The sequence below is a fragment of the Pyricularia grisea genome (assembly GCF_004355905.1).
Source record: "Pyricularia grisea strain NI907 chromosome Unknown Pyricularia_grisea_NI907_Scaffold_4, whole genome shotgun sequence".
Lineage (NCBI taxonomy): Eukaryota > Fungi > Ascomycota > Sordariomycetes > Magnaporthales > Pyriculariaceae > Pyricularia > Pyricularia grisea.
In genome coordinates this window covers 2,852,461-2,871,146 of record NW_022156718.1, presented here as the reverse complement: position 1 = coordinate 2,871,146, position 18,686 = coordinate 2,852,461, and the positions used below count along the sequence as shown (strand labels likewise).

The window sequence follows — 18,686 nt, the reverse complement described above, 5'->3', positions numbered from 1 at the left end:
CAGGGGAAAAATTCAATAGCTTGGGGATTAGCGAAGAAGATTTCAACTTGCGAATACATTTCTTGCCTTGAAGTTCGAGATAGACAAAGCTGCGATTCTATTTTGGCACTCACATCATGCGGATACGACTCCTTTTCACATGGAACAAGTCGCCCCCACCTGGGTAATTGGGTAGGGTACTTAGGTACTTACCTTAGGTAGCAGCTAGTCTAGGTACTACGTACAGTACACCTCGATCTTCAATGTACTTTGAGAACCTCAGACAAGCTTGGAGCCCAAAGGGCAGACCAAGGGTTATTTGAGTTGCTTGTTCAGCTCTTAGAAGGCAGAGAGAAGCACATAAATCTCTTTTATCAGCATTGCTCTTGGCTGCTCATTGATTAGTACAATTTGATCATATTGGGTTTTCACGACTTGACGCTGCGCAGTTAATTGCCAAGAAGCAGTTGCATCGTTCTCGACATTGGCGACCTGGAGTTCACGCTAACCTCCACGAGCCCGAGTTACAAACGCGACCCATCTTGCTGAGCTACTACGATACCAGAGGCACGAGACAACGAATAATGGCACGACAGCCCCATATTCTAAAAGAAACAAAGATCTAAAACTCATAGAGCGCAATAGTAGCGGAACGAGTGCGCCGACGCACACGACGTCAACATGGCCGACTTCGAGAGGACGGTAATGGAACATTACCAGATTACGAGCCTGACTCCAGAAGTATGGCCCCAAGAAAAGGACAACAGTGACGCCTCAGAAGGCGAAGATGATGCCAATGACAAAAAGGCAAAACTCAATCGGAGGAAGTCGAGATACCAGGCTCTCGAGAGGGCAGTCAGCACCAGGAACAGTGTGGTGCCGGGGTCGGAGAAGACAGCAAATGGTATAGGGAACTTGGTGCAGAGGGACGAGCCGGATCCCCTGGGAACTACAGACAGCGTCGTGCGCACTCTGAAGCAGTACGGTGTGCCTCTGCAGGATGATCCGCGTTTGAGGAACCGCTTCCTCCTCTCGTCCACCACCTTCTCGCCCGCCCTCTTCCTCTCTCAGATGCACGCCACGGCCGACACCAACCAGCTCCTCATGGGCCTCGACGCGCTGTCGCAGTCCATCGACCAAAAGTCCGCTTCACTCAAAGTCCTGGTCGAATCCAACTTTGAGCGCTTCGTACGCGCCAAGGCCACCATCGACAACGTTTACAAGGAGATGAAGTACAGGGGCGCCGAGCCACCCGCACCGCCCACGGCGCGTGCCAGAGCCCACTCGCGGCATACTAGTAGGAATAGTTTTCGAGCGGGCAGCGGCACCATCAATCTTACCACCCCGCTCACGCCGCAGCCTCCGGATCCTCGCAAAAAGAATGCGCTCATCAAGGAGAGCGAGTATGGCGTTACGGGCATCAAGACACCCCTGTTGGACGTCTCTGCCAAGGCAGAGGACGTCTGGGGCCCTGCCTTGGGTGGACAGGAGCGCGAGGAAACCCTCAAGACGGTGGCAAACTCGCTCGGCAGGTTCGGCGAGTACGTGGAGACGAGCGCCGCCATCGCAGACAGCATCAAGCGCAAGGACCACGAGAGCCTGATAGAAGAGTACTCCAAGGCAAGGAGGTTTGCAGACGAGGCCAGGCGCATCGCTCAACAGCTTGGCTCTACGCCACCCAGTGACTCTCAGCTGTATCAAATCCTTCTAGCTGCACGCATGTGGCACGATGTCGAGGAGCAGATCTCGGCTTTCAAGAGGACGGTGTGGCGGAGGCTATCTGCACTACACAACGTCTCCAAGTCTGATGGCCCGGGCCAGCCGCAGGATCAGCACATGGAGCTTATCAGTCTGTTGCTTGAGCTCGGTGCTGAGGATAACCCCATATATTTCTGGCTCTTGAGTCGGTACGACAACCTCAAGGGGAAGATCCAGTCGTATGCAGACCGCGCCAAGATTGAGATTGAAGTACTACGACGGAGGCTGTCGAGCAGCGACAGACCAGCGCCTCGGGCCATTGGCTCCTATCTGAGAGCGTTAGGGCGGCAGTCAATCGATTCGAGACCCACCAATTATGATTCTGGCAACGTAATAGAGCTGTGGGAAAAGATGCTCACGTTTCTCAATACGCTCTTATCTCCGCAAGGAATTCTAGCAGAGGTTGTAGAGTTCTGGCAGACGGTGCAAGGGTTTCTCGATGGTAAGATTCAGCGCTCACTACCAACAGGATACAATGGCGAATCGCTGGTGCACCATCAATTATCTGAGGATTGGGCGTCGAACTTGCAAAAGGGCACGGTAGAACTGGTAGAAATGGTGCGTGAGCACGTCTTCATCTTCTTCGCCGGTCCGCCCCCTGAGGATATCTCATTACTCTTCTCTCCGATGCCCCTGTCACCCAAGACGCCCATGTCAACATCATTCGGCGGTGCGCTCTCTCCCACCGCCTATAGAGACCCCCGGTTCAATCTTGATCCCAACAACCTGCCGCCACCGTCACCCAAACGAGGCGAGGCTTGGGAGAAGTTCGCTTTCTGGCCACCCTGGTCAAATTCCGTCAGTGCTGTGCACTACCTGTCAAAAATGCTGGCTCTTGTTGGGTCGGGAGCCTCCGAGATGGCAGCGATTGCACCAGTAGGCCTCGGTGACGCCCAAGAGCTGGAGCTTCTCAAGACGCTGGTCAACGTGTCGCGCGAGCGTTGCGTGGTTGCTCTCTGTGCTGCGTGGAACAAGGATGCCGAGACCATAAAACATGTCGAGGACTGGAACCGAGCACCAGAAGATCGAGACGTGACAAAGATGCCGGCATGCTTCTCTGCATTCGAGGGCACCCTGCTCTCCGGCATGCAAAAGATTTTGTACATACCTGAGGCCTCGGCAAAGGCTGGTGCCGAAGACATAGTCACGGCCCCACCGACGAAGCTGCTCCAGATGGTTCGCTCTCAGTACGTTACCACTCTGTATAAAGCGCTGAGTGGCATGGTAGAGAATGCCGAGAGGTCGATAAAGAAGTCCGATGACGAATGGACAACTGACCCCGAAGTTCTTGGCGTCGCGACCGCGGCGAGCTCACGCGCGACGAGTTTGCGCATGAGTGCGGGCACCAACAGCATCAGTGTTGGAAGCAGTACAATTAACGCGGGCGATAGGGTAAGGCTTGTAGCTCCAGACTCTACTGATATTCACTGGCTGTTTTTTGCTTACTTTCTACACGTAACAGAACGTACGGATGCTGTTGACTCTAAGCAACCTACAACGCTTGAGGTCGGACCTGGTGCCGTCGCTCAACACGCAATTCGAAAACGCCTTCTCCGTCAAGCTCACCGACGAGACCAAGACTATCCGCGACGTCCTCGGTCAGATCGACGCCCGGCTGTTCCAGTCGTACACGCGCCCGTCCATCGAGACGCTCCGTGGCATCATCCGAACCGGCGTGACGGCCGCAGACTGGGCCCCGGCCAACGGCGCCAAGCCCCGCGAGGCCCGGCCCTACGTCTACGAGGTCCTCCTGACCCTGGTCCTGGTGCACTCGCAGGTCTCCACGACGGCCTCTTCGCTCACCACGCAGGTGCTATCGTATCTGCTCGAGCAGACGTCTCGTGAGCTCCTCGAGGCCTTCAAGACCCGCCCCCGCTACGACCTTTCGACGCTGCTGCAGGCCGCACTCGACGTCGAGTTCGCCGCCCAGACCCTGCAGCACTACACGACGCAGCGCGCCAAGGACTTGCAGAACCAGATCTACCAGGAGATCGAGAGCCGCAGCGACAGAGACGCCGTGCTCAACATGCAAAACGAGCTGCCCGAGCTGCGCAGCCTGCTCAAGCGTCTGAGGGACGCCAGCAAGAACGAGTTTGCATGCTTTAAAAAGGTCAAGCGGTCAAATTCGGCCGAGACGGAGCGCAAGGATCCCGCATGAGAATGATGTTGTCTAGACCGAGGGGCCTGGCATAGTCTTTAATTGCAACGTCTTGTTCTATTGTTTTGTTCCCCGCGTCGCATAGCATCTTGACTGAAGTAAGCATGTCGTATCGAGATCTTGTTCCGCAAAGGAAAGGGGGGAAAAAGCCAGCATATACCTAGATTAATCTTGAAATGATGACATGAGGGTTCTTTTTGGATGATGATGATGATGTAAATGGCCCTGCTTATTCGTAAAAAGGGTTACGTCATATGGCACCCACTCGGCGTTCTTTATTTGAACTCCTCAACGATCCGCCCATCGTTCATGATGGGACAAATACAAGCTCGTACTCATCCAACATATGTAGACAGGTAAGAACCTTAGGCAAGTATACTCCCCAGCGGAGTATTATAAACGCCGACCCAAAGAACCTCGGGTGCCATATCATACCAGTGCCCTTTGTTGAAAGCACGCTCGAAACGTGTCACTCAACGATCCTTGGAACAGACCATCCGGCATGAATCAGCCAGACTTGAAATAATAGATGATTCCCAATTCCCTCACCGAAAGGGTTTGGCTTGATTTCCATCTCATATTTTCATTTCCTCAAAAATATCAGTTTTTATTGTGGAATACTTGACTAAATCAACATGGCTTGCTTGCATCAAGCCGGGGGTATTGTAAGCTCTAACATCCATTATCATCCTTTCTTTCCAGCATTTTCCGTCCCAACGCTGCCCGGCAGCAGTAAACCACAGAAGTAAACGTGAAACAATTGAATCGCAGCCACCAACACCGCGACACCATTTGGAAGACTCGGGGAAGATGTTTAATAAGGTCATGAATTCATGCAGGGTCATAAAAGCAAGACGGCGTATATATCGGGTGCTGCTGTGGCCACAGCTTCATGTTCCCAAGGATAGTTCTAGACTATCTATTAGACGATGACGCGGGTCTTTACTCTGCAGCGGGCAGAAGAAGAGTGGAACAAAACAAGAGTTCGAGTGACCTTGAGTCTGTCGGAGAGAAGATGGGCTGCTCTTGCTTGGCCTGCAGATCGGCGACTAAAGGGGAAAAAGACTACTGTTAGCGAGAACCGTTACACGGGCATTCGAACCAGTAAGAATGCAAAAGAATTGCCTTACATTTGAGTTCCAGGTTGTGAAAATACCCCTGGAGAACTGGCTCTTCTTCATGCGTTGCAAGCATTCCATCGGATTCGCGACAAAACGTCCTAGGCAGCACTTTGCGGATGCCAAGCAGCATCTTGAGGAGGTCGGCCAAGACATATCCTTGCCCAGTGAAATTGTGAGGAGCCTTCTCAAGTGGCCACATTGGTTGGAGACTATCCTGTTCCCACGCTTTGAACGCCCATGTCGTCTTCTCCACGCAGTTCAGGAGAATCAGTGTGGTAAAAAACATGTTGTGATCAATCTTGGTTTTGCTGTCCTGCAAGACTCGTTGCATACCCTGGAGTAGCTGCTTGCTCGTGTGCGCCGCTTTCCTTTCGGCGGCGGCAGTGAGTTGTAGACAAATGGTCGTAAAACAGTCCTGATCCGTCGAGTCCTTGATCTCTCTAGTCCTGCCATCAAGACCGCCGTACTTGACAGTGATGTTCCACTGTCTTTCTCGATCTAGCATTTCTACCAGACCCCAAAGCTCGATGGCCTTCTTCAGCAACTCGTCGTGGGTCTCATGCCCAAGAGTGATGGCCGTGTCTAGTGTCACACGAGCGAAGTGTGACTTTTCTCTTTCAACAAACTCATGGAGAATTTGCCGCATGTAAAGCTCCACGCTACCCTGCAAATCTTCCTTTTCTGAATCTATAAGAAGTAGCTCCTCCTTTACCCACGGCCTCTCTGGCTCTTCTGGTGTCCTTTCCTTGGCACCGATGCTCTGTAGAGCTTGTGCTGAAATGTGAAAACTGCACTCTGGGAATATGGACAGTTCAAGGGTGGTTCCTTGGTTGGCAAAATTGACATGGGCTTTCAAATCATTCAGCCTCTGCTGGTTAAGCACTATCTGCACTCCGGCGGAGTAGAGGTCGAGCTGCTCTGAAAACTTGGTTCGCACGCAACCGGACTTCCAAATGCGAGGCGAGAGGACTTTCCTGCATGTGTCGCACGGGTGGCCTTTGGAGCAGGTTTTCCTTAAGATTCTACACCTTATACAGGCGCCAATCTTGCGCACCTCTTGCACCTCTTTGCGCCGGGTTGCGTCAAAACGAGCCCTCGAGTGCCGGGCTTTTCCGCCATTCGGGCTGGACATTCGGAATCCGCCCTTGATGGGTCCATGCAGCAGCTGCGGCACCAATGGGTTATCGCCCTGGCTTGGTACACGCAAGGGTACGGTGGTAAGCAGATCAGCCTGTGTGAGCTCGCCCCATGGCTGACTCGGGCCCGTCGAGACGGGTTCAAGAGCTTCATCTGTCTGACGAGCTTCTGTAGTGGGTAATACAGCCGCGAGCACGCCCTCTTCACGTAGTTGTGGATCCAGCAAGGACGGGTTAAGCCTTGCTGTAGCCGCTGCCGCGACACTCAAGGCGGCTGAATGTGATGCTTGCTCTGCAGACTGAATAAGAGCCTCGAGTTGTTGCTCAGCGGTCGGTTCATCCTTGACGGCATCTGTAGCTGCTGATAACGTGGCTCCTGGTATGACTGCCTGTTCTTGCACTGTGAAAGGTTCAAGTTAGTATTGGAAGTGAGAATGCCGAGGCTATTGACGCAGGATTGGCCTTACCTGTGGCATCCTGGGGCACAGTCAGGCCATGGTCATCCTTATAGCCAAGATGGGCGCTCTGTGCCAAGAACTGATCGTGGATTTCTTGTCCCAGCAGTGCGCTCTCTGTCGTTATTGAGGCTCCTGCAGGGTTGCCGCGATCGTCGTGCTTTTCGCTGAGATCTATCTGCCTGGAAACCTCAGCCAGAGTCTCGAGGGCAGTCCAGTCTCTTTGTACTAGGTCTAGGTCTTGCTGAATGTCGGCGGGTGGGCGAGCGGTGGTGGTTGCGGAGGCAACAGACGCCCTGGTATGTTCGACAGCAGCCTTGTTAAAGCCGTGGATTGTCAAGCAGGCTCTTACCCGGTCGCTCTCGGATATGGCAGGGCATTTTCGCGTCAGGTGGTTCGTCAAGCTATCGATGCGGCCCTTGGGGAAGTTCTCCCCGCAGGACTTGCATGTATGAGGATAGCGATTGCTGTTGTCGGCAAGTTTGGGGCCTCGCTCGAAAAATTGGAGTATCAGCGCATTGGGTTTGCGGCCCATTGTGACGTCGGGCGTTGGTTTCGGGTTCGCATTGACCAAGGAAGAAGCAGCCAGCGGCTCTGGAGGCAGCGCGGGGGGACCAGACAAAGGCGGTCAGGTCGTGGTTCACCAGTCAATGACGAATGCCTGGGCGGTCGGGGGCGTCTTCCAGATCAACAAGAAACAAAGATTGAAGACCCCACCCAACCCCGACAAGTGATTGAGCTGGAAATAAGCCTAACGCTCAGAAAAGTGCGGCTATATTGAGAAAACCGCGGTGGCCAAGGCCATTTCGTTGGTGGGATGAGCAACAAAAGGTAAAAAAAGTCTCCAGTAGTAAGATTTTACCGGCAATTTGATCGGTGTAGCCAATCGAAAGTGGGTCCTGGATCTTATCAGTATAGCCTCCCTCCCATCACGTGTCAAACAATCGAAACCCAACTTCCATGTACCTTTCCAACCAGAAAAAAAAAAAAAAAAGGGAGTTACTATTAAGGTGCACAAAGAATGGAAATCAGAATTAAAACCCACTTATGGTGTTTGTTTATTGTGTTAGTGATTCTCAAGCCTGCTTACTAGACAACAATCTATAAAAAGAGTGAGGAAAATACTTAGGTACCTAGGTCTAGAACGGCATGGTACGTATGAAAAGTAGCACAATGTCGGTACTTACTTGTAAATGAGTACTGGCTGAACTGGGCTTGCAAGGCTGGGAAGCGTTTTTCTGGGGGCCTGATCCCTGAAGTTTAAGCATGTAACCGCGGGGCATGAAATCGGGGGCAAATTTTTGGCAGGCGGTCTCGAGTAATTGGGTACGTACTTGTCTGTCTCCACCAAAAATTGTCGTCCGCCCAGCCTTTGATTTCTCTTTGCACTCCTTGCAGGCATTTCTTTACATGCACAACATACCTTGCCTAATACTTTGCTTTGTGTAGATTTTTCCTGTCGCAACTCTATCTTGCAGACACCTCGCCTACTGCTGATCCTGGCCAGAATAGCTTGTAACAAGTGCGACGTCTCTTGAGCGGCCAACATCATGTCTTCGACGTCAAATTCGATCAAGCTGCTTAGCGGCAATTCTCAGTACGGGATACCTTTGATGTTTCTTTTTGTTCTTCATTTATTTATCATGTTCTCACTACTATTTTCTACCTGTGAATTATAAAATAACCCCCCTTTCTATGAGATGTGTGCTAACATCGTCATTCACAGCATGTTGTTGGGGCGTTTGGTTGCCGACAGGTAGGTTCTCATAGGCATTTACTTGCCTTTTACGGTACCAGAAAAATACCCATGGGGCTAATGACACGGTCTAATTTCTTCCAGGCTTGGTATCGAGATTGCAAAGACCTTGAGCTTGAACTACTCGAATCAAGAGACAAGTGTCACTGTGGGCGAGTCTGTTCGCGACGAAGATGTGTTCATCATTCAGTCAACCATGCCCGGTGACATAAACGATGGTGCGACTTGCCGGCTCCGATGACACTGCTTTACAAAGTTGAGCCGCGGACTAACAACTAGCCAGGCTTGATGGAGCTCCTCATTATGACACACGGCAAGTCATCACTATCAACTATCAATATCGAAATGTCTTCCACTAACATATTTCAACAGCTTGCCGTACTGCTTCCGCAAGGAGAATCACTTGGTACGGCTATCACATAAAGCCTGTACATGTATTGCAATTACTAACAGTTTCTTTCCTCCACTTGTTTTGCAGTGTTCTTCCCAACTTCCGTGAGTGCTCCTACGTTTGATATGCATAATAGACTTCTGGTACTATTTGGTGACAATGGCTGACGCTTAACATGCAGCATACGGTTCGTGTTTTCACGGCATTTCCCAGAGTCTATGTTATTATGAGGCCTAACTTGAACTATAGCTCGCCAAGATAAGAAGGATAGGTCACGAGGTATGCTCCTCTACTCAAATCAAAGTCTATAGACTTGATGGATACTGACAGGCATCTATCTCTACAGCCCCTATCTCGGCCAAGCTTATCGCGTGAGTTTATAGTTCCCTGAGACAAAGTACTGTACAAAGTTCTAATATTAAAAAAATAGGAACATGATTGTATGTTGATCGGGAACCTAAAGAGTCTCAGCAACTGTCGCCAAAGGCTGCCGGCACAGTGTATGTCTGTTTGGCTACGCATGACTAATACTGGCTTAACAGCAAACGGCTGGCTGCAATCATGTCATCACGATGGACTTGGTAAGAAGATTTTGCCGTGCAATTCAGGGGCGAGTGGAGCTTTAATAGGCCGCTAACTGTCTATCGTCAATAGCACGCGTCCCAAATCCAGGGATTCTTCAACATCCCTGTGGATAACCTATACGCTGTAAGAGCACGCATACACCTGATTGCTCCTACCAAGCTGACACACTCAGGAACCCTCTGTACTGCGTTGGATCAGGGAAAACCTGCCCGTCGAGAAATGTGTCATCGTCTCGCCTGACGCTGGTGGAGCAAAGCGAGCGACTTCCATTGCGGACCGTCTAGACCTCGGTTTCGCCCTCATTCACAAGTATGGGCCAACCTTTGATGAATTATACTGACGATATTGAAAATTGGGCAACATCAATACTGACAGTAAGCTCCCGTGGCTGACAGGGAGCGTCCACGACCCAACGTTGTGGGGCGCATGGTTCTTGTTGGTGATGTCAAGGACAAAATTGCCATCCTGGTAAGCTCACAACGAATTATCTCAGATTACTGGATCTTGAAAGATTACTAAAACATGGGATAGGTCGACGACATGGCCGACACGTGCGGCACTCTGAGCAAGGCAGCGCAGACTGTAAAGGACCACGGAGCAGCAGAGGTGGTTGCAATTGTAACCCGTAAGTGTCGCCTGAGGTGATTGCTAATGAGCTCTTATAGCTAACAAGTCTTTTGAAACAGATGGCAGTATGTTTTTTGCTCGAAAACGCATCAAAACCTATCGATAACGGTGCACTTTTGATCGATTATTGATGATGACTGACTGAATAACTCGTTACAGTTTTGAGCGGAAACGCCATTGAGAACCTCAACAACTCGTGCCTGTCCAAGGTCGTCGTTACAAACGTAAGAATGATGGATACTCATGCAAACTACATAGGCAAAGCTAATATGTTTGCTCACACGCCTCTCTAGACTGTACCACTGGGCAACAAAGTTGACAGGTGCCCGAAGATTCGTGTCATTGATGTCTCAGCAACCATTGCAGAGGTAAGATCTCGGAACTTAATATGGGATATTAAGATTGCAGTCTGACGTGAACTTTTACTTTAGGCTATCCGGCGTACACACAATGGAGAAAGTGTCAGCCATTTATTCACTCATGTGCCTGTCTGAAGTGCCAAAAAGTCTAGGCAGGATGTTTGACCTTCCTAGGTACTATGAATTATGAGTATTTGACTCTATGTGCGGAAGAACTCCTCTAAATTTTGACAGGCTACGATGTAGCTTAAAGATAGTGCCCACAGCCGGCAGAGGATGGATGCGAAATAAGCAGTTGGATCACAAGATACCTTGCATACCTATATTTCTTTCATGACGCACGTTCCCAGTATGAAAAGCCTGGCCGAGTTTGCCTCAAAGTTTAAGGGGCCACTTATAAAGAAGTCAATTCTAGCAGTTACCAGCCACTTTTAAGACCCATCCGTATGAACACCTACATATCTGTGGGGCAAATATGATTGATAACTAATCGACTAAACTAACTAAAAAACTAACTAACTGCTGGATAAGTGGTGAGAGGTGTACCGTTGCGGCCCCGCAAGGAAGCGTCTCTGCCTTCTTCTACGGGAGGTTTCGTGTTGTAGAGATCCGAAGCGAACTAAGCTTGCTAGATAATAAATGCCCAATACCTCACAATAAGTGGGTACCTCAGAGAGCTAAGGCAAGGTACTGACTGGACTTCATCTGCACCTCAGTGGGGCCAGTACAAGCCTGAAGCCTTCATCCTGGCGCGGCCCGCGCCATGGTAAACATTTTGAAAATCCATGGCATGTCTCAACTGCTTGTCAGAAACACACCACAACCCACGATACATCTTTTCAATCACATCCTTTGCTAGCGATATATCTGTAATTGATGCGAGGCAACCTGGTGATCAATCAATTAATGATTTACCAGCCATAATTTGTGGGCCGCTGCTGCCCTTTTCCCCCCATCATATTCCGCTCAACATGCACTTTTCGGATGAGGAAGCTGCCCTTCTCAAGGAATGGATCGTAAAGCGCCTCGAGAACACGTTCGTCGCAAGCTCTTCCATTCAGGTATATTTACCAATTAAGCTCACATGATTCAATGCTGACAACTTGCACTTCGATTACGCGCTTCAGATCCGATGCCGACCCCGATGTTCTAGCAGACTATGTGCTTGCGCTCTTGCGTCATGACGGTAGCCCCGAGGAGGTTCGGAAGATTTGTGAAGAGGAGATTCCTGACTTCCTCAAAGAAGGTCGGTCACCTCCCGGACATATCAATCCATACACTTCCCTTGCGATTCCTCCCGCGCTTCATATCATTGCTAACGCTGTCCCTTTTTGCTACGCTCCAGAGTCAACCGTGTTCCTCGACGACGTATTCGCAGCCATAGCATACAAGTCCTTCCTGCCAGGTGCTCCTCCGGCTCCCAAGCTACCGCAGGTTCAGGCACAACCGCCGCCACCACCACCACCACCACCACCTCAGATCCCAGCCTCAGCGTATTATGCCACCGTTCCACCACCTCCGGCCGCAGCAGCCTTCGCCGCTCCTCACGGCAATCAGTCGCGCAAACGACCGTATCGCGATTTCGACGACCCAAACTCACAATCTAATGGCGAGCGCACGTACGATGGAGGAAGGGGCAAGCAAGCGCGACGCCAGAATGGCTACCCGAGCACAAATTCTGGCATGCCAGGTGCCGGAGCGCAGGGTGTTGGTTTTGAGTACGACCCGCTGGCCATGCTGGAGTCGATGCAAGCCTTCATGGCGCAGCAGCAACAAGCACTAGCTGCCGGTGGAACTGCGCCGAGATTCCAGAGGTCAGGAAGGGGGCAAGGATCCAGGCGAGCAAGATGCAGGGACTATGATGCGCAGGGCTACTGTACAAGAGGTAACACGTGCAAGTTCGAACATGGCCCTCCGGCAGGCTTTGACTTGGTGCCGCAGCCAGCTGGCCAATTTGATGGTATGCGCCTCGGAATTTTAGTTTTGTCGGGAACCAGTTGACGTTTGGATGATTTTTTTTTTATCGTTAACTGACCTTTACTTACAGGGTATGATCCTACAAATGCGGCATTGCTGTTACCTCAAGGTAATGGTCAGATGCCAATGGACCTTCCTCCGCTGCCAGGTTTCCCCTTCAATGGCAGACAACCCCAGTTTCCTATGGAAAATCGCCAGGCAAAAGCGCCCAAAGGCAAAGGTGGAAGACGCTCACAGCTATCGGCTGAGGGCCCTGTTCACGATAAGAGCCGCTCCACCATAGTGGTTGAGAACATTCCCGAAGAGAACTTCACCGAGGAGGATGTCAGGGGATTCTTTTCCCAGTTCGGAACCATCGTTTCGGTGTCTATGCAGCCTTACAAAAGGTTGGCAGTGGTTGAATACGAGACCTGGGCATCGGCAAACGCGGCATATAGGTCACCAAAGGTGATATTTGACAATCGCTTCGTCAGGGTATTTTGGCGCAAGGAGGACGATGATGAACAGCTGGGGAAACCTGCGGGAACCAACGGAAATTCCGGCGGAAACAACACCGAAATCGCACACACAGCAAACGGTGGTAATCCCGATACGAGCGAAGAACATCATGCTGCAGAGCCTGAGGTGGACATGGAGGAGTTTGCGCGCAGGCAGGAGGAGGCGCAAAAGGTATTCGAGGAGAAGAAACGGAAGAGGGAGGAACTGGAGCGTCAGCGCCAGGATTTGGAGCAGCGGCAAAAGGAGCTTCATGAGGAGCGTAAGAAGCTCAGGGCCAAGCTTGCCGCTCGGGGCGCGGGCAACCGACATAACCGTGAATTGTCACCAGAGGTCACTTTCTCCACGGATGCCGGCTCATCTTCTAAGCCCGAGAGTGAAGAGACGAGGGCTCTACGTGCAACCCTGGCAGCATTAGAAGAGGAGGCAAGGTCCATGGGTCTCAACCCGGAAGAATCGGCAGAAACGTCGTCCTGGCCTCCTGCATATCGCGGTCGCGGTGGGTACAGGGGCCGCGGTCGTGGGGGTTATCCTTTCGCACCGCACCATAGCACGTACCCACCGAGAGCTGGGTTTCGGGGAGGACACCGAGGTCGGGGGAGGGGCAACCATCACGCCGCATACGCCATGTATTCGTTGGATCATCGACCCAAGCGGGTCGCCGTGTCTGGCGTTGATTTCTCCACGGCGGACAAGGATGAGGCCCTCCGACAGTACCTTCTTGTAAGTTATTGACAGGCCCTGCGCGTCGTCGCAAGAATTTTCTGGCTGCTACTGTTATTTTTAGCTGCGGCTTTTTCTACTAGCTTCGGTTTTACTGACCAGAACACTCGTTACTTCTAGGGGGTCGGCGAGTTCAAGGAGATCCAGGTACAGGATGGTGGCGTGGCGCATGTTTCCTTCAGCGACCGGAAAACGGCAGAGACTTTCTACTACGGCCTGGTTAGCGGCAAAGGCATACCCGGCATAGAAGCGCCAATCGAGCTGGCCTGGGTTCCCAACTCGGCCGCCGAGACGACGGCAAGCAGCTCGAAACCGAGCCCTGGACACCAGGGTCCCGAGGCCAGAGATGCGGCAGATGGTAACGACGATGCAATGAACGACGGCACCCAGGATCATGGTTCCCCGCGAGACAGCAATGGAGACGATGATGATGATGATGATGAGAACATGGACTACGAAGCGGCTGACGACATGGGGAACTGGGATGTCGCCTAATTTTCGATCCATTGAGTTGTCCCCAAGGCCTCTGGAGTATCGGCACGTTTTGGCTACAGGGTTGATTGATGTAGGGCATTCAGAGGAGAATAGCATTTAATTGCCACCCAGTCACCCTCAAAACGTTAAAAAAAAAATAACTAAAAAAATAAAATAAAAACATGTTAAGAAACTCAGTAATAAGCATACCTATTGGTTATGTAATTTTCTATGCCATCAGGGTATCTCAAGCCCAAACTAACGAGCTTATCCTCATATGTTCGTCGAGCAGAAAGGTGTCACTACAAGCCACTTAGGGATCGTTATGTGGGAAATTAGGGTCTTTGTACTGTAATAAATAAGGTTGTCTAACGCTGATGCAATTCTGATAATGATAATGCTTTGATTTTCTTTCAGACCCCTTCCTTGCGCCAAGCTATGCAGTCGTGAAAAAAACACACAGATATTAATGAGTTAAATGAGCCAAGATTGCTCAGGGTATCTCCGGATAATAACGCCGCCAAAAAAAAACATGGTGAGAAAAATAGCAGCAGAAGATTGGTGCTGTGTCCCAACAAGGGATTATGTTCAGAGAGAGAATTATTCCTTTGGATATGCACAGATGAAATCAGGAAAACCAGCTAGGTGTTCACCTGCCGGCGATAGGTGGAGGTAGCTGTATTGGATTGGCACCGTGAGTTGAGTCTAGAGGCGCCGCGTTCACAACCTCGACCTTAATATTCGCCTTGGAAGCGCCAACTGCTTGAGTCATTGGTGTAAGAGCACCCTCTCCGGATTCGGGAGTTTCCGAGCCGGAAGCCAACGCCTTCTGTGTGGCGGCTGCACGGCGCTTGCGGATGATGAAGAATATGGCACAGATGGCGAGCGCTGCCACAACGACTATCGGGATCGTGACAGCCACAGGAATGAGCCACGAAGGACTACCTTTATTCATGTTGGCAGGGTAGCCACCCAAGGAACCCATGTATGTTTCTCCCAACTTGGCCTCGCTCGCCGGGCTGGGAGGCGCTGGGCTTTTGGCGCTGATGGCACCAAAGTTGGATGGCTCTGGGCCAAGGGTGAACTCGAGCTTTCCGCCATTGGCAAATATTTCGTCCCAGGTAACCCACGACTTTGTCCAGTTCTCCCCGTTGACTTTGAGACTCTGAACGTAGAACGAATCCTCGGAACCGCCTGTGGAGGTAACTTGAAGGGACTTTCCGTCCGCCAACGAAATTGTGATATCGTCAAGCCAAGGTGAGCCGATGAGAAAAGTTGTCTGCCCTGTCATGGGGTAAAGACCCAGCATAACCCAAAGAAGCCACGACTCCATGGCACCGGCATCACTGTTGCCCGGCAAGCCGTTAGGCCGAACACCATAGTAAGTCTTTCCGAGGTAGCGTGTGATGTTGACCGTCAGATCCTGACGACCCACGAAGTTGTAAAGATAGGGTGTTGTAAAGCTCGGCTCATTGCCGGGGTTAAAGATCATTCTGTTGAATCCCTCGTGGCCCGTAGGACGGACATTGGGCTCGAAAGTCCACTTAAGGCGGCTTGTAAAGTTCCGCTGACCCCCTGAGTAGTCAATTAATGTGTTGATGTCGTGATGAGCCCCAAAGGTGTACTCCCACGGCAGTGCTTCGTAGTCTGTTTCATGTCAGCGGCCAGTCACGCTTGCGAGTGTCGATGGAGATATTCACGACTTACAATTGTCACCCCAGTAGCAGCCGCGACAACTCAAGGGGTCCTGCTCCTGGAATAGCCCATCTTCGCCCTTTGGTCCAAGGAAACCAGAAAACCCAAGTGCCTTCATGTCCTTGTTCCAGTGGTTCCTCCAATTTCGCGATCGATTCATATACTTTTCAGCCTCGTCCGTCTTTCCCAAGCCTTTAGCGACCTGTGAAAGGCCAAAATCGTTTTGGGCATACTCCACTGCCCGGCTCACAGATCTTGTGTATTTGGTAGAGATAAATCCCCGTTCTTTCCAATCGGGTAATGCTCCTCTTCCTTCCTTGGTTGAACCTGTCTTGTCGCGAGGGTCATTGTTCGACACCGGCACCACCTCGGCGTCTTTGACCATGGCTGCATACCCATCTTCCCAGTTAACTTGGCCACGGACGCCCTTGACATAAGCGTCGGCGAGAACCGTGTCCGCGTTGCTTCCTCCCTGTGTCGCACCATTGAAAAAAGAAGACCGAGCATCAGGTAGGTAACCATCATGGCGCCAGGTGTCAATCAAAGATCGAATGAATTCTTCGTAGACTGTGGGCTGAAAGACATGAAGCAGAGCAGTGGTGCAGCGAAACTACACCATGTGTCAGTTAAACGTGTTATTTTCCGCTCAGACCCGGCAAGACTTACCAAATCCCAGAGAGTGAATATATCATCATAGTATGGTTCGGTCGATTTCCATTCTGGGTTTTCTCCGGTTTTGTTGATAGGCATTAGGTGCATGAAGTACATGGAGGTGTATAGCTGCCGCAACTTGGTGGTGTTTTTGTCGTTTGAAGTCACTCTGGAGAGGACTTTAGTGTTCCAGACATCCCTTGTTTGCTGTCGCAGTTGTGAGATCGACATGCTTTCGGGAATCTGCTGATCCAAGTTTGTGCATGCCTGGTCCTCTGAAATGAACGAAACACCCACGCGCGAGACCACTTTGGCGTCGTCAAAGGTGAAGACGGCTCCCAAGCGGTTCTCCGATTCAACCTTGTTGTCATTCGACAACTTGGACAAGGTGTTACCGGAAGCGTTGTTGCCGAGAAACGTCTTGAAGGTAGCAGAAGAGTTGAAGGTGCCGCAAAAATAGACGGTCCACTTGGGAGCTCGATTCCATCCGTTGTCGTACGAGCCGGATCCTCTATATTTCACCTTTCCCGAGTTGTCCCTATCTACACTTATGCTGCCGCCGAGATACTTCTGGCCTAGTCCCATTCCCCTGTACGAAGGAAGAACGTGTGAGACGTCGACGATGACATTTCGCGGGGTCGAACCCGAAGAATTAAAAGTGTACTGAAGCATGCCAGCCCTAGAAGAGGCTGCCAGCTCCACCATGATGCCAGTCGCAAGGCTTGACTTGTAATAGCCGACCTCGGTCATGTCGGGCACATCTCGCGCTGCCGAGAAGTCATCGAGGGGGTTGGTGATATCTCCTACTGCTGGCATCTGAGCCACGACACCGTATTTGGGAGCTCCGCCGGTGCCGCTGAGGTGAAGCATGCTGAATGCCTGGATTTTTCCATTGGGCAAGTAGCCCGAGTATGCATCAACTTTGTCCTGAAAGACATCAGGGCCAAGCTTCACCATGCCGAAGGGTTCTGATACGCCAGGGAAGGTGTTCCCTCCACCTTCGGAACCGGTATTAGTGAAGACATATTCGGCGAGCTCAGCTTGTTGGGCTAAGCTCGCCAGGCTCAACAAAAGGAAAAAAAGATATAAGAGAGCCATGGAGAAGCCCAGAAAAACAATGTGCGTAGAACTGAGGCAACGCCATTGCAACGGTAGCTCTCTCATCTGGGGTGGACGGGGTATATGAATCCAGGAACCAGAATCTAGAAGGATGGCGCAAGCAGGGGTGCACCCCCTGGGGGTGGTGAGACTAGTCGTGGGTGTGCTTGTCTCGCAGGCCCCGGGGTTCGACGGTTGTGGATCCGTACCTAGAGTTGGCTCAACTTAGCAGCATTAGTGGGCGCAGCAGCTGCAGATGGCTTTCAAAACCCGCCTCAGCTTGGACTGACCCGAGCAACTTCAGCGTCTATTCACCAACGACGTGACATTGGCAGGTCTAGCTTACAATGATGCCCCAAAGAACTGAACTGGTTCGCTCGCGTGTTTGTGTAGATGCATGAAATCATGAGTAAATATCACATGTGTAGGTACTTTTTGTGAGGTATGGAGTAGTATGGAAACGAACGAGACTGGTTAATGCCCGTCAAATGAACCGCCCTAGGAGATCAGTGAGTGTGACTCGCACTGAAATGCGACACTATCTAGGAAATCTATAAAAAAAAGACGTAATTTTAAAAAAACTAAGGGCGCCTGGCCCATTTCTGGGGACGGCCTTAACTCTCTACTCAATAGGGCAGGCACGGTGGCAAGTCGTTGGCAGCACTTGCTGCCATAATGCCGCATTTCCTGATTTTAATAAAGGTAGACCCGAGGAGATTTGACGAACTGCGACCATCGGAATTGTCAAATTTTTGGGGGCAGACCGCAAATTAATCGGTTGGTAATCAAATGGTCATTGCAACCGTTTCGACCAGCGCGAAGAAAACCAGCCGGCGCAAAAAAAAAAAAAAAAAAAAAAAAAAAAAAAAAAACACTGGTTTCGTCGGATAGGCAAGGGGTTGGAGGGGGTGGTAAGATGAACAAACAAAGGGAAAAGAAACATGCCGGCCGACTCTCGACCAAACCCCCAGAAACATGGGTTCGGTGGAGCACAGAAAGGGGACTTGATATTGTGGACCTACAGGCCTTTATCATTGGCCATAACTCGGTAGCCTTGAAGCTAAGCTTTTTGGGTAGTCCCAGACTTGGATCCCAGGTCAGTGCGCAACAACACAAAGGTCCAGGTAGGTAGGCAGGCTGGCATAGTGGGTGACACCCGACTTCAGCAGTGCATTGAGACAAAGAGGTCCAGGAGCAATATAGGAAACTTCGAACATAACCTGGAATTTATATTGCAAAGGACTTTCG

General features: G+C 51.1%; 5 protein-coding genes across 5 annotated transcripts; 3 read left to right on the top strand and 2 right to left on the bottom strand.

Annotated features, from left to right (window-relative positions):
• The first annotated feature begins 287 nt into the window (after positions 1–287).
• On the top strand, positions 288–4,061 carry PgNI_07559 (uncharacterized protein). The gene is made up of 2 exons (XM_031127569.1): positions 288–3,129; positions 3,200–4,061. Exons 1-2 carry the CDS (start codon positions 661–663, stop codon positions 3,893–3,895), a joined length of 3,165 nt encoding a protein of 1,054 aa, XP_030981421.1. The 5' UTR covers positions 288–660; the 3' UTR covers positions 3,896–4,061.
• A 443-nt stretch (positions 4,062–4,504) lies between these two features.
• Positions 4,505–7,416, bottom strand: PgNI_07558 (uncharacterized protein). Its single transcript, XM_031127568.1, has 3 exons — positions 6,620–7,416; positions 5,026–6,552; positions 4,505–4,944 (listed from the first exon to the last, which is right to left on the bottom strand). The coding sequence occupies exons 1-3, from the start codon at positions 7,140–7,142 to the stop codon at positions 4,838–4,840; spliced, it is 2,157 nt and encodes a 718-aa protein (XP_030981420.1). The 5' UTR covers positions 7,143–7,416; the 3' UTR covers positions 4,505–4,837.
• A 596-nt stretch (positions 7,417–8,012) lies between these two features.
• PgNI_07557 (uncharacterized protein) lies at positions 8,013–10,730 on the top strand. Its single transcript, XM_031127567.1, has 12 exons — positions 8,013–8,204; positions 8,448–8,581; positions 9,004–9,033; positions 9,101–9,136; positions 9,297–9,335; positions 9,409–9,462; positions 9,512–9,648; positions 9,735–9,807; positions 9,871–9,968; positions 10,126–10,190; positions 10,260–10,334; positions 10,398–10,730. The coding sequence occupies exons 1-4, from the start codon at positions 8,158–8,160 to the stop codon at positions 9,127–9,129; spliced, it is 240 nt and encodes a 79-aa protein (XP_030981425.1). The 5' UTR covers positions 8,013–8,157; the 3' UTR covers positions 9,130–9,136; positions 9,297–9,335; positions 9,409–9,462; positions 9,512–9,648; positions 9,735–9,807; positions 9,871–9,968; positions 10,126–10,190; positions 10,260–10,334; positions 10,398–10,730.
• Positions 10,731–11,116: 386 nt separating this feature from the next.
• PgNI_07556 (uncharacterized protein) lies at positions 11,117–14,290 on the top strand. The gene is made up of 4 exons (XM_031127566.1): positions 11,117–11,361; positions 11,453–12,285; positions 12,373–13,520; positions 13,641–14,290. Exons 1-4 carry the CDS (start codon positions 11,297–11,299, stop codon positions 14,013–14,015), a joined length of 2,421 nt encoding a protein of 806 aa, XP_030981480.1. The 5' UTR covers positions 11,117–11,296; the 3' UTR covers positions 14,016–14,290.
• A 42-nt stretch (positions 14,291–14,332) lies between these two features.
• Positions 14,333–17,504, bottom strand: PgNI_07555 (uncharacterized protein; the record flags this gene model as incomplete). Its single annotated transcript, XM_031127565.1, has 3 exons — positions 14,333–15,641; positions 15,702–16,299; positions 16,356–17,504. The coding sequence occupies 3 exons, from the start codon at positions 17,502–17,504 to the stop codon at positions 14,644–14,646; spliced, it is 2,745 nt and encodes a 914-aa protein (XP_030981423.1). The 3' UTR covers positions 14,333–14,643.
• Between the last annotated feature and the right edge of the window lie 1,182 nt (positions 17,505–18,686).

Bases quoted from the DNA above. Each gene is read 5' to 3' on its own strand.
- PgNI_07557 (XM_031127567.1), top strand. From the start codon at position 8,158: ATGTCTTCGACGTCAAATTCGATCAAGCTGCTTAGCGGCAATTCTCA. The intron at 8,205-8,447 runs GTACGGGATACC...AATTTCTTCCAG, and splicing joins CTGCTTAGCGGCAATTCTCA to GCTTGGTATCGAGATTGCAA. The intron at 9,034-9,100 runs GTATGCTCCTCT...CTATCTCTACAG, and splicing joins TAAGAAGGATAGGTCACGAG to CCCCTATCTCGGCCAAGCTT.
- PgNI_07559 (XM_031127569.1), top strand. From the start codon at position 661: ATGGCCGACTTCGAGAGGACGGTAATGGAACATTACCAGATTACGAGC. The intron at 3,130-3,199 runs GTAAGGCTTGTA...TACACGTAACAG, and splicing joins CAATTAACGCGGGCGATAGG to AACGTACGGATGCTGTTGAC.
- PgNI_07556 (XM_031127566.1), top strand. From the start codon at position 11,297: ATGCACTTTTCGGATGAGGAAGCTGCCCTTCTCAAGGAATGGATCGTA. The intron at 12,286-12,372 runs GTATGCGCCTCG...CTTTACTTACAG, and splicing joins GCCAGCTGGCCAATTTGATG to GGTATGATCCTACAAATGCG. The intron at 13,521-13,640 runs GTAAGTTATTGA...CGTTACTTCTAG, and splicing joins CCCTCCGACAGTACCTTCTT to GGGGTCGGCGAGTTCAAGGA.
- PgNI_07558 (XM_031127568.1), bottom strand. From the start codon at position 7,142: ATGGGCCGCAAACCCAATGCGCTGATACTCCAATTTTTCGAGCGAGGC. The intron at 6,553-6,619 runs GTAAGGCCAATC...AACCTTTCACAG, and splicing joins TGTGCCCCAGGATGCCACAG to TGCAAGAACAGGCAGTCATA. The intron at 4,945-5,025 runs GTAAGGCAATTC...TTTCCCCTTTAG, and splicing joins TCACAACCTGGAACTCAAAT to TCGCCGATCTGCAGGCCAAG.